Source organism: Pteropus alecto, unplaced genomic scaffold (assembly GCF_000325575.1).
Source record: "Pteropus alecto unplaced genomic scaffold, ASM32557v1 scaffold3, whole genome shotgun sequence".
NCBI classification, from domain to species: Eukaryota; Metazoa; Chordata; class Mammalia; order Chiroptera; family Pteropodidae; genus Pteropus; species Pteropus alecto.
In genome coordinates this window covers 60178959-60196479 of record NW_006442484.1, presented here as the reverse complement: position 1 = coordinate 60196479, position 17521 = coordinate 60178959, and the positions used below count along the sequence as shown (strand labels likewise).

Here is a 17521-nt window from a genome sequence, read left to right as displayed (position 1 = left end):
AAGTGAAAGAAAGAAAGCCAGTGGGTTTTGGAAGAGAATTAGGAAAGTCTTTTCAGGAAAGCAAGGTTCCAAGAAAGAGTGATTAACAGGGCCAATTTTCAAAGAGTTTAAAAAGATGAAGCCTGAGAAGAGGCCATTAAATTTGAAAATCATGCAGTATATATGGCCTTTGCCAGAGCAGTTTCTATGAAGTAATAGGTCACAGACTGGAATGTGACCAGTTACAGAATGATACAGGATGTAAAGTAGAAGCCAGGAGTGTAGACTCTTCTTTTCACAAAGTATGAAAAGAATGAAAGAAGTATTCTTTTCATGAAGTATGAAAGGAAAGAAAAACAAAACAGTACTTAGAGGGAGAAGAGTTAAGGAAGGCACTTTAGGATGGGGAAGTTGAGCGTATATGTGTGCAGAGGTCAAACAATGTGGGTGGAAAGAAAGCAGTTCCTCGAATGGGGCAAAGTAGCAGCAGTCAACACAGCACAGGCCCACGGGAAGACAGGACACTAGAGGCAAAAGCAGTGGTCATCTTTGGAACAAAATAGGGACCTATCAAAATATCACCTATTTTGATGATACAGGATAAAAATAGGGACCTAACAAAATATCACCTATTTTGATGATACAGGATAAAAATAAATAAGCATATGACAGTTTAAAGGTGTAAGGGAAAATTGATATAATTCACAGCTGGCCTCCGTCTTCATCAACTATGTATGACTTTGGGCAATTTACTTCCTTCTTGACCTAGAATTTCTTTTTCTGTAAAATGGGAATAATAGCAATCACTTCCCGTAGTCCTGTGGAGAACACCTTGATGGAGAACACCATGAAAAGCATCCAGTAAATGTTAATTTCTTTCTTTTTTTTTTTTTTCTTTTTGGAAATTGGATTCTGAGAAGTATAGTTTGTCAATATTTGAACCATCCATAACTAGAATATATAACTCCATTTCTTCCTGATTTCCAGAACTGGCTGCTTAGATATTTAATTATTCTAACTGATCCTTATCTTAGCTGAAATCTATGATGAGGTTTAAATGTGTGGTCCCTTTACGGATGCTTTATGATTAAGAAAATGAAGCTGTGTGGATTATTGCTCATTGCAATCAAGGCTCTCCTTTTCAGGCCTTTTCTGGTGCAATCCTCCCCAAGAAAGAGGTAGATCACCAGGTTCTGTCCTTTCTGAGCCTCATAAAGGCATATGCTCTTGGAGACTGGCTGAACAGTCTCTGAGACTGCATGCACATCCTAAATGGTGACTAGATCGCTTCTTTTAATTTAGCATCACAAATGTACATGAATAACCCACGGTAGTAGTAAAACGCACTTTGAAAGCAGATTTAGAGTTGAATATTTTCCAAAGACATGTAGAACCCAAATATATTTAAATGGCTAGCAGTATTTGTGGTGGTTTCAATTTTCAGGAAGAATCATCTCCATATTTTTGGCTTCTCTGTTTTAGTGGGCTTTATTTGATCTTGAAATTGGGATGTACTGCCTGATCTCAGTGGGAGTAACTTTTAACTAATTCCACATGATACCAGGACAGGACTAGCTAGCCACATTGACCCAGCGGAGCAGTCTTATTTCTTTGAGTAAAATAGCTTCTCCTTGTACCAGAATCCCTAAAGTTTTTGTGAAAACACTTCAAACAGTTTTTTAAAATTTGTCTGATCCTCCTCGTGACTAGAATTTCATCCCTTTTTGTGGTGTGGGAATAATATTGTGAAAATTATGACAATAATAAATTTTAATGATCTTCTTTCAGAACGCCTAACAACCTGGTACAGTTACCACACTTTTCCTCATTCCAAGCACATTTACATGTCTTTTCAAATACAGAAGAGACAGGAGCTTTGGAAACTTTGACTCACTGCTATTTGCAGCTGTTAGAGTGCTCACCTAAAATTGGTCAAAATCTTGGAATCTGAAGGTTCGTTTTCCAGGACTGTTATAATGCCAATCCCAACCTTAGCTATGCCAGAAAGAAAAGATCTTTGCAAACACCATATGGTTTGTTATGCCAAATATGGGACCCAGAAGTTTAGCTAAGGACCTTTTCTAGATGCACATTTCTAGGAATTTAAATGCAATAGCACCGAATTTATCTAATATTGTTAAAGATGTGCTCACTTATGTGAATTTTCCACGCAACCAAAGCCATGAGTGTATTGAGGATATTTCATGGCTTGGGGGGATCATCATACAGAGCTCTTGTTACTTGACTGGAACTGGACTATCCAGAAGCTAGGATTAGCATTTGGTCCCCCTCAACGGAAGTAAAACAGAACAGAAAGCACTGAAGAGCCATATAGGTCTTCACTGAAGCTTGTCTTCAGGGCATGGGACATGAGAGGGAGTTATTTCTGCCCATACATGGTGCAGCTCCTTAAGGATACTCCTTTCCTCGCCCACTCTTTTCAAAGTTTTAGCATCTTAGCTGCAGTGTATCTCATCACCTGCTCTTTTTCTTAAACATTCTTTCTGTCTCTCTGTCTCCTTCTGTCTCTGTCTCTCTCTATCTCTGTCTCTCTGTCTCTCTGTCTCTTTCTCTCTCTCTCTCCTTTCTTCTCCTCCTCCCTCTCTCTTTCCCACGGTTTCTGAAGTAGCTTTATACTTCTTTTTAGAAACAGTGTTCTATCCCTTCTCTTTGCTCAGCCCCACAAAGATGATGTAGGAACCAAATGGTACAAATCAAGGGTGCTCCCTGAGTGTCTGGGGATGGGGGAGTTGTGATTCCAGAGACCAAAGAAGAGCCTAATACAATCTCTGTCACAATAGAGAGGTGTTTTTGTTTTTGTTTTGTTGTTGTTGTTGTTGTTGTTGTTGTTAGTCTCCCTTGTCCCCCAGCCCTAATGCTGGCATGCCCTTTCAGCTTTTCCCTTTTAATACATTATTTCAGTCTGAGAAATCAGACTATCAAATTGGGCTTTTTTTTTTTATACAAATAGTATGTAAATGAAAGCATGAGCAAGCTCAAAACAATGACCTGAGGGCCTTTTACTGCTCTTAGGGAATAAAGCAAAAATGTGAAGACTTCAGCCTTGTGCTTTGTGCCAGCTGTTTTGTAGGTGTTTTTTTCCCTTTAATTTCCATTATTGAGCTATGTTCCAGAAGAGGGAGTATTCCAGAAATTATTGTAATGCTTGATAGTTTGTTCTCATTCAGTAACGGGGAATTGTTTAAAAAAGAAATACAGAAGATATATATATATATAAATATCATAGAGATTTTTTTTTTAGAAAGTGGACCAGGAAAGAAGTGAGCTCCTGAGCTGTCTCAGTACAGAGGCTTGGAGCCACGTTGGATTGGGCCAAGCTCCATCCCTGGCAGACACAGAGTGAGAGCTAGCCATTAAAACAGTCTGAGTTCTCGGTGGCACATCCAAAATCAAAAACAAGAAAAAAAAACAACAAAAATCCCCAGGCTTCTTAGAAGTTTGTTGCTAAGATTTTTCTGATACCATCCAAAGTATTTTGTCAGGTAGAATTTTTTAAATTTGTACATGATTATGCAATTTTGTAACAGTAAGTAGAAATAGTGTAACACTATATAGAAGAAAAGGGGAAAAAAACCTAATATCTTACTGAAATTTTTTCCTGCAAATAATTAACATAATGCCGACTGTCCATAAAGTCAGCCTTTCATTTGATCATTTCCTATATGTAACGCTGACCTTTTCGTATCTAACTTCCTATTACCATAAAGATCATAAAATTACTCTGTGGGAGTGTTTTATCCTAGAACTTCACTTGGAATTATGGTTCCCATACAATTCTGTCAGCTCAATCTTCCAAGATCATTTTTGTTTTCCACAGTGGAAGTAACATCGTTATTGCCTAGACATTCTTCGCAGTTGCACCTGACTTGCATTAAGAATTTGACAAGGGCCAACAACATAATTTACTGTAATTTTTAAACCATGAAGTAATGTGTAAATGACTTTTCATAATCAAACTATTAGCAAAAGAATTTTTGCGTTTAACAATGTCTGTCTCCAGAATCTCCATACTTGAATCACTTTACCTAGTGCATAAATGGAGCTAATTTTTATTAAGTGTCTGCATTGATATTGATGGAATGCATTAGGGCCTTTCCTACATCCTTTTAAGCATCTCAGATTATACAGCAATAACAATAATGTGTGCTGTTTTGGTTTTTTAAGTAGTGAACTTTTAAAGAATCATTTTTCTTTTGAGTTCTGAAAGATTTCATTCAGTCTTTTGTTCTTTTTCCTCTTTGTCAATGATTGTGCTCTTGATACCTGATTCATTACAGCTGCTTTCTGAGCTGTCTGGGTTTACTAGTCTGCAGTTTCTCAGACTGCAGGACTGACAGTTTTATTCTGCCACCCCTGAGTGGACTTGTGGCCCATTGCCCTGTCCCTCGGCCATCTAAGAGAGCAACCTCGTGTTGGTGGAGATCATGTTCCTTTATGTTGCAAATGATGCCTTTCAAATACACAGGAAGCATTGCCCCATGTTGGTCCCTGGATGCTGCCCACGTGTTTCATTGGTTACATGTAACCACCCTGTAGGGGATAATGGTTCTCAAACTTGACTGTTCTTTGGAGTCATCTGGAGAGCGGTATAAAACGCTTATGCCTGGATTCCACCCCCACGGATTCTGATGTAATGTGTCTTGGGTGTGGCCTGAACACAGATTTTTAAAAGCTTCCTAAGTGCCTAGGAATCTCTTCTGTAACCTAGACATTTTAAGGTCAAGTTTATTTGTATCCTTTATGACATAGCTCTTAGCTCTTTGGATGAAGGATTGATAACTACACAAACAGACTTCTGGACATATTATTAATCAATAGCTAGTTTATTATGATCCATTCCTAAAACCCCAACACATTTCCCTATGTCTTTAGTATTCACCTCTGTGCAGATAATAACAGTAAGAGCTAACACTTATCTGGGCTTCTTATGCAGAGGCACTGCACAAGTGCCATATATACAGTGACTCATTTAATCCACAAGTGAGGCCCTGATCTCTCACCAGAACTCTGGTACCATATTTTCAAGTGTCTATAAAGTATATCCACCTGAATAGCTGTCATCTCCAGCTCCATATGTATAAAGTTTCACGTGCCCTGTCCACCAGCCTTATCTCCTACACTGCTTTTAGTATCAGACAGACCTTGCTCAAATCCCAAACCTACCATTCACTGACATATGACTTCAGTTTCCTGATTTACAAAGCGGTGATCATGGTGATAATAATAATGCCTACTTCACAGACTTGCGAGGATTCCCCAGGATCCTCTAAGTAAAATGCTTGGTCTCTAATGCAGAGCAGGCATTTAACAAATAACTATCGTTACTGTTTTAAAAACTTTGTATTACCACTGAGAGCTTCCTATCTATCTTCTTTACATATCTACTATAACCAACTCTTATTTCACATTGTAAATGTTTCTCTGACTCATCACTGCAGCCTAGTCCTCATCCCCTCAAGCTTCAATTGCTGCAACTACTCCTGGCTGGATCTCAGGCCTCTGCTCTTTTCACACCCTTAATGTACTCAACACTCTCTGAAAATCATTTCTTAAATAAAACACTGCTTTTGTTTTATTTAAGGAACCTAGAAAGGTTTCCCAGTGCCCACTGTATTATGCCCAATCTCCCTAGTTAGGTTTTTAAAAAATTTCTCTCGTAATTTGTCTCTGATCTTCTGACTGATTTAATTTCTCACTTACTCCCCACCACTCTCCCTCTACTCTGGAGCATGCGTGCAAGGCGTATTTAGCTCTTGCTGCCCTGCCCCAGTATAGAATACAGATCCTCCTGTTTACAAGGCCTGATTTCAATAAAGCCTCTTCCCTAAGGCCTTTTCCATTTTGATCTCCACGTATCCTCATTTACTATCACTTGTCTATAACTCCGACCTCAAAAGCAACTACCAAGGGGGCCCAGGTAGTCAGTGTCATTGAGTGGCTGTGAAACAGTGGAGAGCACATGCTTGTTTACTTGAGCAGCTGCCTGCTGCAGCCCCAGGAAAATGCAAGCCAGTTGTTGCAAGAGCTCCCAAATCATATTCAAAAGAAAATCTGGATTTTTTTTTTTTTACTTGAAATCTCCTAATTTTTAAATGTTGAAAGTTAATTTAAAATCTTTAAAGGTGATTGTATAGCAAGCAAAATAGATTAATAGGTCTGGCCTCTGGGGTCTGGGTCTGGCCTCAGGGCTATCATTTTGTCCTCTCTGCTTCCTAGTTTGTATACCATCTAGTTTAGGACTTAATTATTCTCTAATTGTTTCATTGCTGTCTTCTCAACCGAGATAGGCAGTCCAGGAACCTCATCTTATTCATTTTCAGAATCTGTTGCTAGGCTTCACAGTATTAACAATGAATTTAGTGATTCATTCATTAAGGAAATATTTAATGAGCTTACATGGTGTATAATGCACAAGACTCCACAACTTTTGTTTTCTGGTTTCTTTTATTGTGTTGTGAAATATTTAGTGGAAATAGCCAGTGTTTTTGTCATGGATCTGCGTCTGATTCCTATATTCATCGTCACCTTTTGTATCTTGGCTTATTGGTGAGTCACTTTATGACCCAAAGCCAGATTTTTCTATGAAAAGAGGAACAAACTGTGTTACTTCTACATTTTATTAATGATACTTGCCATAAGATGACGTATAAAACATCTTTAGATGATCTGTAGGTAATTACAGTACTGGCACATAATACGAATATAGCAAGTAGCAGTATTATTTACTCTTTGTGTAACCAGGAGGCATGTGACTTCTGCAGATATGTCTGAATTCTGTTTTTATATCAAGATTATTCTACCCTGCAATATGAAATGTATGTACTTATGTGAATAAAATAGTTCTCAGTTATGGTGTATATCTAAAAGAAGTTTTTGTAGGTTTTCCATAAAGTAAAGTGTGGAACTTACTGTTCTTGTTTTATGTGCCAGATACTTTCACACTGTAACTTTCTGTCTAATTGCCATGATATCATCTCAGCAGCAATGGTAACCTCTACAGTTACCATTAGACATGAGTAACCCTGTTTGACTCATATTAGCTTGGACTGAAAAGGGGAACATATTTGAGTAATACATGGGCATCATTGTAACTATTTGAACAGCATTGTTCTTTTCAACCAAAATGCCACAAAGAAGACATAGCGTAAGGCCCTGGTTAAGCTCTGTTATAGCCTCAACTTGGAGATTTGAAAATGCAGGAACTTAAAGTATTGCTTCCTATTACTTGTTAACTCTGATCTCAACCCACAGTGATATTTTTCATGGTGATGTGATGAACATCAGGACATTGCACAAATCCACACCCTCCTCTGTTTGTGGTTTGCTGTAGGTACGCAGCGTGCCAATGCCCGGGCTCCTGCCCCTTACAAGCGAGATTTTGAAGCCAAACTAAGGAACTTTTACAGGAAATTAGAGACTAAAGGATATGGACAAGGCCCAGGGAAATTAAAGTAAGTCAAAGTGATACAAACCACAGGATTTATATACATGGTGAAAGGATGGGATGCAGTTGAGAATGCAGGATATTATGATTTGGGATGACCAACCTTTGTTTTAGTCAGTATAATTGTTTTGGTGTTTGTAAATTACAGAATTATCTAAAACACTGTTATGGAATTAAGCACGGTCGAGCTTAAGATTTTAAAACAAACAGTAAAGAAACTACCACATTCCATGTAGAAATATAGGCAAAATAAAAAGCTGATTTGTTTTTCTCTCCTGAAAAGCACCTCGTTGTTGCTTAGAATATATGCATCAGATATAATGCTGTCACAATGTCCCGTATTGCACATCACTGTCTACTGAGCTGACCTGAGTGTAGGAACACTGCTCAACTCTATTTTGTTCTGTGAAATAAACTTCACTTGTCCAATGTAATGTCAAGAATATTGTGTCTGCCCATCTTTATCCACCTCCATTTAAATGAGGAAATTGAAACATCATCATGTTTTTTGGCCTAGAATTATTTCCATTCCCTCCTTACTAATACTCCCTTCCTCCCAACCTCTACCTCTGTGCCATGTCCCCACTAGAGATCACTCTGCCACCTGAGAGAGGACAGAGCAGGCTGGGTCTCTACTGCAATATTGCCCTGTTCCTGGGTGCCTGAGAGAAAGTCCAGGGGCCAGCCCAACAGCCCATGGCTCATTGCCCCACGAGGAGGGCTTTCTTGATTAAATTCACACGTTCCACTATCATCACCCTCTGAAAACATCAGCCTTCCCAAAACACTATACTTTTCAGAGCTCTTACCACTCTCACATTTCACTTACGAAGAAGGTCTTGATCAAGCTTTTGTGTGTTTGGCCTCCCTATCATCTTCCTTCCATTACTGTTTTCACTAAAGGCAAATTGATATCTGCTTAAGGATGATTTAATTGTTGTTTTCACAAGTAGATTAATCTATTGCAAGTATTAGTCATTTGCATCCATCCCTTGGGGAATCTCAAGATTCACATAATTTGAAAATTAAATTAAGCACAATTACAAACTCCTCTGCTGTGGAGGACACTGAGAATTTTTTCTTCCTGCTGTTCTGACATCATCTCTCTAGGCACTTGCTAATTGAATTCCTTGTCTAGGTGCGTTCAGGCTTCAAACATGACCTCATAGGGTTGTTCTTCCTTTACAAAACAAAAGTCTTGTGCATGTGTTGTTTCATATCCTTCTTGGATAAATTGATTTGCCCATTCAGAAAGGCCTCTTGAATTGTTCTCACAGGTTATAGGTGGGGTGCTCTCTTTACCAATGACTCTCTTATGTAACTTTTGTTAATGCTGTTAATAGTTAAAGACAAATGTGTCCTCTATGGCAGATAGCAATGACATTAAGTCACTCCTTTTTGCCTAGTTAGTTATGGTAAATGGAAATTAAATGGCAAGTGCCCAGTTCTAGAAAGATAAGGATTGGGAAATAATCTGTATTTTTCAAATTGTTTTTTTTACGGACAGGTTAATTATCAGAAGAGATCACTTACTTGAAGATGCTTTTAATCAGATTATGGGCTACTCCCGAAAAGACCTGCAGAGAAATAAGCTGTATGTCACATTCGTCGGGGAGGAAGGGTGAGTAGTACAGAGAAGTGGCCTGTGGAACACAGGCTACGACTGCAGGGCGGATGTTTCACCACATCCTCACTGTGGTTGCCTAAAACAGGAAATCCTTCTGGCAGGAAATGCAGTTCTCATACACTTAAGCCTCTTGGCTTTTTTCTTTTTTTAAAAGAGTCTCTGGTTTTTAAATCATTTGATATAGAATTTCTTTGGTACAAACTTGTAACTGTAGATCATTTTTGAGAGCAGAAGCTTGGTTTGATTTATTCTTTCTGAAACTCGCTTAAAGGGAAAAAGTGGGCTTTGAGGGGGAAAAAACATGATATTGCATTTTAGTATCTGTGATCTTGTGATCTGCACTGGGGTGCTAAGTAGAATGAGCTTCACCTATTAAATAAACTCAGTTTCCGAATCATGAATTAGAATCCTGCTGCTCTACCAGGAAAAGTCTCCACAGTAGTAACTGTTGGGCCTTGGTTCTTATTTCTCTGTCCTCAATTTTTCTCTCCTTTTGGGATGGCAGCACACCTGCCAAAATTATAACCTGCTGTAAAAAAGGATCTCCAACCTTCTGTGACTCTTCCATGAGAGCTCATATAGATAAGGATAAGGAAATGAAGGAGTGAAGACTCCCACACAGTGATTATTGCATCCGAATAGACGTAACAGTTGTTATATAACACTTGAGAAGATGACAGCTCTCCTCTCCAGAACCCTTCCTCTTTCCTCATTTCAGGTCAGAGTTTTGAGTTTCAGTACCTTCTATGTAACCCAGCCATCACTAAAGTGAATTAAAACAGTACCGCACAATTACCTAAACTCTGGTTGTCTTCTCCTTGATACTGTTGATTTGGATTATTTTAAGTCTACCCTCTCAGTCATGCCCAGGAATAACGATTATGGGGTCATAGTAATAATACCCAACAAATTTAACCATTCAATATATGGTTCATGAAATAGAGGCTCCAAAGTATGGAATAACTTGCCTGTGCTAATGGAACTAGATAATAGCAAAATTAAGATTCACAACTAGGTCTTAGTCTTTCATCCAGTACTCTTGGACTAACACTGGGATATAGGCAAACTGAACTCTGGTCTGTCTGAATTTTTTTTCCTACCTATGAATCTTTTCACCATTCCAACTAGTGCCTGATAACTTCTGAGCTTCACGTATACTATTATATCGTCTCCTGGCTGTGACTAAAGTAAAATATTACATGGGAAAACAGTATAATGTGACAAAAGTTTGAGCAGAAGCTTGCCTGAGACTTGAGTCTTCCATGCTGACATGCCTTAATGGACTTCTAGCTTATGTTAATTGGCTTAAAGATGCAAGTGCACAATTGAAAATGAAGGCAAGTGTTTTTGGCCTAATCACAGGTATGCATGGGATGCCAAATATTTCCTGACATAATCAGTCTGATTTGGATGAGAATACTTTTCCTCCTCCAGAACTCCAGCTGCCTTCCTTCATTGTTGGACCATGGTTTGTTGAGATCTCAGAAATGTAAGGAAGACTCAATGGGAGCCTTGGAACTTAAGTTTGAATAGAATAGATGCTTTTCATGCTTGATCATCCTAATGCAGTCTCCCTATGATCTGGACTGATGACATCCACTCATAGGAGGAGGCCCAGGCTGAGTGGGGCTTGATATCTCTGTATTTGATTGCTGCTAATGCCCAAATACTTTCTGCTTCTATCACCTGTCTTTTTCCTGTAACTCCCAAGGGAAAATAAGAGAGAGGAACAATTTCTTAATCAGGCCCCTCTGCTTATGGTTTATTGAAGCTGGAGTAGGGCCAGATAATTTCTGGTTTCATGGCTTTACCATATCCATATCATATAGATAGATTATTAGATATAGACTTTATTTTGCAATTACGGCATTCGAATATATATACTTTTTTAAAAGATTAAAACAGTACTCTTGCTGAAAAAATAGAAACCTCAAAACAGCTTAAAATTAAAAAGTTATTTTAGCTGTTGCCACCTTCTCAAACACATTGATTCTATCACATTAAAATTAAAGACTAGAATATTTCTTCTTGATTATGATAAATGCTCAAAACGAGAAACTACCAAATTTTTCTATGGAACTATAAAAATGGACATGGAAGTTTAATCTTACTTTCCCTTTATTAATTTCAATGCCCTCAAAATGTGTCATTTTGTAAGTTCTTTATGTCTAGCCCTAGTAATTAATAGGTGTTTAAAAACATATATAACTAGTTCCCAGATCTTGGTTTCTAATATCATTCTTCAATAAAAGGAACTAGAGTTCCTTGAAGAACTGGCTGATTCTAAGACTGGGACAGGAACTATACAAGAAGAAGCTAAAGTATCTTGCAGTGCCAGAAAGTAAAGAAGTACTCAAAAAGCCCACCATGATAGGGGTGTGTCAAAGGGATACAAGAATCAACTGAAGAGCTCCCAATGTTCAAAGGTAGAAAAAATCGAACAACAAGATAAATAAATAAAGTAGCAATGGATTATAACCCAAGGTATAAAATAAATAACTATATTCATATAAATGCATGATTAAATGAATGCAGAATGAATGGAAAATAGACAAATCTGCTTTGCAGAAGATTTGCAGATAATTCAGCATAATTCCCCACTCCGTAGTTGTGGGTTGTACATACTGACTTTTTTCCAAATAGTTCAGTATGGAAATGGGAAAAAGAAGTCCGCAGTGGAGATGACTGACACTCAGCCAGGTAATCAAGGTTAAAATTAACAGTGATACATCACGTTAATAGTATGTAACCTTGGTATGATGTGATGAGAATGGCAGTTCACCTCTATGGTCTTTCTCCCAAAACCCATAATGTCAGTTTAGTGGTGAGAAAAACATCAGATAAATCCAGACTGAGGGACAAAAACATCAAATAAATTTAGATTAGGGGACATCCTACAAGATACCTTACTAGTACTCCTCAAAACTGTCAAGATCATCAAAAATCAGAACAGTCTGAGAAACCGTCACAGCCAAGAGAACCTAAGGAAACATGACAATTAAATGTAATGTGGTATTTTGGATGGGATCCTGGGACAGGAAAGGGACATTAGGTAAAAACTAAGGAAATCTGAATAAAATGTGAATTTTAGTTAAAAATACTGTATCAATATTGGTTCATTAATTGTAACAAATGTACTATACTAATGTAAGAAGTTGAGAGAATGTGCGGTATACAAGAATTTTCCATACTATCTTTGCAACTTTTCTGTAAGTCAAAAACTATCCTACAATAAATATTTATTCAAAGAAAACATAGTCAGGATTTGGGGAGATTTAGGAAATGTTTCCCTGAATGACTTTTATTTTCTTGTCTGATAAGTGACCGCCACCAGGGTAATTTTTGGTGAGTGTATACGTTCTTCTTCACTTGAGGTCAATAGAGTAATTAAATACATGGATAGAGTTAATTCTGTGGAAAGTCCGACTCAGTAGAGGTATTGGTATTTATAGAGCATCATTTCATGTTGCTAAATGTCAATGTTATGTTATTTATGGTGAAATAATACTTGCAATTCTTATACCTGCTCACTGATTGTATTTTCAACTTGTCATATTCAGGATCTTTACAATAGCTTCACTGGGGCATAAAGAGAAAGTGATTTATTTTTAAGAATAATGCATCTGCCTGTACTCCAAAAAGATGTGAATTAGCAGATTTACAGAGAGACTTAGCTCTGCTTTAAGCTGTTTCTTTGCATAGCTATGACACATGATTTATAGGTTATTCCTGAAATGGAAGAGCTCAGTCAAGAAAAATGATGGAAAAAATTACAGTCAGAAATTTACAGGATAACTACAAATTCCATGTGACATAGAATTAATACCAGAATATTAGTGATGCCTATATTCAATTAAAAAATACAAAAATAATCCAAGGGCCTAGTAATACAAATATATTATTTGATATTTATTATTTTTTCCTGCTAAAATAATGCTTCATGTTATATTTGGCTTTTTACAAAAAGAAAATAGTTTCTAAGCAAACCACTGTGATTAAATTTAGTCAGAGCTGGAGGTTTTGTTCTAGTTATTAAAATTTCCACCCAGCTTAATTTGGTTATCTGCTCTTGCAAAGTGGGGCAGAGGGGAGGTCAGCAGTGGTGGAATGGCTGGAAACTGAGTCATCTTGACTGAATGTAGCAGGAAGTTGCATGCTGTGGTTGCCTCTTTCTGTTGGGCTTCTGTCTGCCTAGAAGTTGCTTCTTTAGGAAGGGGGCCAGTGGAGCACTGCATAGTCTCCAGCATTATTTTCTCCTGAATTGAAAGTCCTAGCAATTAAAGCTTACATGGTTGGTGTCAAAAGTTAGCTAGGTAGACTATTGTGTTCTGATAAGGCATCCTGGATCATTAACTTCTTAATACTCAAAACAGTAAGGAAATAATGGCCTAAGTAAAGAGAGGATGTTTACACTGTGATTGCCTCACCTCTTTTTTTCTCCATGGCCAACACTGTAAAAGGCACCTTTCTTTAAGAAAGAATGAGTTCATTATATGTTTGGTGCCATCTACATGACATCAATCATCTGTCTTGCAAAGCCACACTTAGACCAGGGAGGAGATATGTGCAAACAGTTTTAGTTGTTGGGTTGGGGGTTAGGAACAAACGAGCTCTTTCTGTGATCTTTTTCCCAAGACAGGCAAATATACGCAACTAAGGGAGGATGAGAGCTGAAATGGTTTTTTTGCGGCCCTGCTTATAAAATAACCAGCTCTTACATATAACTAGTCTAATTCTTACTAGAAATTGTCTGGAAGCCTGAGTTTAACATTTATTCCTTAAAAATCTGTAAAGCTTCAAGTTAAACTTTATGGTGCTGCTTGTTTTCCTCCCAAAAGAGACATCTGCAGCATAACCTAAATAACCCAAACCTTGCTGAAAAAGGATGCTTCCATTTCTACGCTAGGCTTGGAATCACCAGAGTTTGTCTTATTAATTGCCCACAAAATTCCTTACTCATCCATGAGGCATCCTTAAGTGGCTAAAGAACCACTGCCTTGCTGTTATAAATATTTGAGGGTGAATCAGCAGGTGCATAGGTCATGTGTGTTGAACTGACTTGTAAGAAAGTAAAACTTTCTGTCTTCCAGAAAACTTGTAGGAAATGATGTTGTGACTCATTGTCATCATCTTTCATTTTATAGTCTAATTCTATTGAAATACTTTGTTTTCAGTAATTTTTAGTTGAAAACAAAGAAGAGGGGAATAAAATTAATTATTTTAACAGATATTGGACGCCACTAACAAGTTGGGCGGTGTCACCATGGCAACATGGTGGTGTTTTAAAATGCTTAATCAGCACTTCATGGGGCTCAAGACTGCATTGCCACCCTAAAGACATCTGTGCTTACTCCAAAATGCCCTCAGATGCAGCTGTTGTGTGGCTACACACCCGTTGTCCAGAGTTTCTGTATTTCTGTGCCAAGCCTTTAGCTGTGGAACCAACCTAACTGGCAAAACAGGAATGTAACAAACGATCCCTGTGATATGACTCATGTTAACTATTTATATGGGTGAAGGTTGCTAAGACATTACAGGAAGCATATGCACGAGATGCCCTGCTGAGACATGTCTTATTTAATTTGGTAGACATGTGTAACCTACAGCGTGCTCTCAGATACACAGTTCTAAATTTTAGATTGTAATCAAATCAAACTTCAGAAACTCTCTTTGCTTTAGAGTGACTCCATTAGTGCACCCAGAGTTAAAAAACAGCAGATAAAAACATGAGGAGTTGAGGAAGATACATTTTCTTCCTAGAGGAGCTGTTAGCTTTGTTCTCTCTTGGGAAGAAAGGAGTTTTACTTTTCAAATTAACTCCTCAAGGGACGTTCTGTTATCTTTAGCCAGATTCAGCTATTATCGTAATAAAGGAACCACCTTTGTTGTTTTAACAAACTTTACCATATTAGAAGAAATTAGACCTGGAAATGACAAGCACCAAGCTCTCTATCCATAGATGTCAGATAATGGAAATTATGTTGATTTTCTTTAAAGAGCGTCAGAGAGCTTCACTCATTGATTCAACAATACATATTGAGCTCCTACCATATATCAGGCTAAGTACTTGGGATACAAAGATGAGAAAGACATAGTCCCTGCCTTCAGTGTGGTTACAGTCTAGATAGGTATATAGGAGAGGCAGACACACAAACAGATAATTATAATAACTCAGCTAAATGCAGTATTATTAAAATGCTGAGAAAACCTATTTCTAACTATTTAATTTTAAGCAACTAGAAATCCATTTTGCTCATACTCATTGTCTCTTAGTAAGAAAACTGAATCATAAAATATTTGGCTCAGGTTTCCCTTATTATTGTATGCCTGGATTTTGTTTGAAAGCCCTGCAAAGCTAGGACCACTCACTGTCTCATACATAGTCGTGACCACTCCTTGAGATTGCATACACCATAGGACATTGTAGGTATTTTATATTTCCTTCAAGGGATTTTACTAAAGAAGAGGATTTTTTAGTAAGCCGGGCATTTTAATAAAGCTGCATTTTCCACCTACTTTCTCCTGTAAAAGGAGTTGGCAAACTTTTCTATAAAGGGCCAGATAGTAAATATTTTAGGCTTTGCAGACCATACTTTCCCTGTCCCACATACTCAACTGTGTCATCTTAGCAGAAAAGCAGCCACAGATAACACATAAACAAATGGGTATGGCTGTATGCCAATAATACTTTATTTATAAAGCCAGGAGGTGGACCAGATTTGGTCCACAGGCCATAGTTTGCCAACCTTGCTTTATAAACAACAATTTTTTTTTTTTAGTCTTAATGAACATTTAAAACTTACTGAAGACCATAAAGAATGATGAGCATTAATCCTGCGGTCAGAAATCATGCATCAAGAACTGTATCCTCCATTGCAGCGTTCATTTGATGCAAGTTAGTGATTTCCTTCAGATTGAGTCTTCTCAATAAAAGGGTTTAGACAGAATGACTTCTAGGATGGCTATAACACTTGTGTTCTGTGGTTCTTGATTTCTGGAAAGACGCAGGTGATAAAATTCACCAACCATAAGAAATTTAGAGAAATCAGAGAGATGTTTTGCATCCTCAGGGATCTGGGTAGACTAGAATCATGGACAAAATCACACAATGTGAAATTTCGTAAGGAAAAGTAAAAGACTTAGCTTTTAAAAAGATACAGTGACATGTGGAGAGGATGGGAGAGTCTTGGGTTAAAGCAGCACAGGTGAAAGGTTTGAGCTGATGACTAGCTCAGTGAGTCAACAAAGGGGCTGTTCCACAAGGCAGGATAATTTCAAGCTGCAGTAGTGGAATGAAGTGTCCAGGTAGAGAGGGCAAGAGCCCTTTCTAAGCTCCTTACTGACAAGACCACACCCCAAAGTATGGTGACCAGTATTAGACAACATCCCTTAGGTCAGACTTTGACACCGTGGAGTGTCCAGAGTAGAGTGACCAGGGTGGAAAGGGAATTCCCAACCCTGCTTTGAGGGGAGGTTGAAACAAGTAGCTATGTTCAGGAATGGGGAAGGCAGCAAGAAGGGGCAGAAACCAGGCATACAGAAATTACTAAAGAGTTCTTATAGAAAATGACTTTTCAAAAAATTATGTATCTTTAGCATCTAGATTGGTACCCAAAACATAATAGGCACTCAAATATTTGTTGAAAGAAAGCCTCTTAGTATGTGAAGAACATTCAAGTGGAAGAAGTATTTGTTCTTGGTGGCGTCAGAGACCAGAACTAGGACAGTGGGAGGAAGCCACAGGAGGCTGCCTGGGTCTTAGCACGAGGAGGTGTAGTCTGCATCCTTGCACCTGGGAGGCAGCCAGAGTCCTGTTTTGAGAATCCCCAGGGTAATCTAAGCATAGTCCTACCAATTCTGGTGGCCACCTGCTAGCCACATTATATTCAGCTACCTAAGAAGGCAGTTTCATCATGTCCCCTTAAGGCCTTTTTGGATCTGAGAGTCTGATAGGTTTGCATTTTTCTGCACACATAAGTTTCCTGTCAGTCTACAAAGAGCAGTGTGGACTGGTGATGTATGAAATGATTTTAACTATTACACAGACTGACATTTTTTTATTTTAATTATGTATTTTTGTTAATGTGTATTGGAAAATATAAAGCTAGCACATCATAATTTCATAATATTGTGTAAGAGAAGGCTACATTGAAAAAAACAAGTGAATTTAAAGTTGATTTAATGAAAAATATTAAGTTAATGGTATATATTCAGATACGGCAAAAATTGAGGAAGTAGCATGCAAATAGCTGAAGTCTGTTCTAAGTAAATTCTATTAAACTCTCAACTAAGACGTGTAAAAGCCATTTTATTTTTCTTGCTAGTCTTCTGGCTCCATCTTCCACCTATACTAGGATCCTTTTCTCTATCGCACAATTTTATCACTGGGCAAGACTCAGATGATTTCTTTTATATAAAACTGTATATAAAATAAAAATATTTTTAAAAAT

General features: G+C 37.8%; 1 protein-coding gene across 1 annotated transcript in view; it reads left to right on the top strand.

Moving 5' to 3' along the window:
* Positions 1 to 17521, top strand: part of HECW2 (HECT, C2 and WW domain containing E3 ubiquitin protein ligase 2) — a 205516-nt gene that overhangs the window by 161248 nt on the left and 26747 nt on the right. Inside the window, exons 19-20 of the mRNA XM_025039312.1 lie at positions 7331 to 7451; positions 8952 to 9065. Coding sequence (XP_024895080.1) covers positions 7331 to 7451; positions 8952 to 9065 — 235 coding nt within the window. The remainder of the gene's footprint in view (positions 1 to 7330; positions 7452 to 8951; positions 9066 to 17521) is intronic.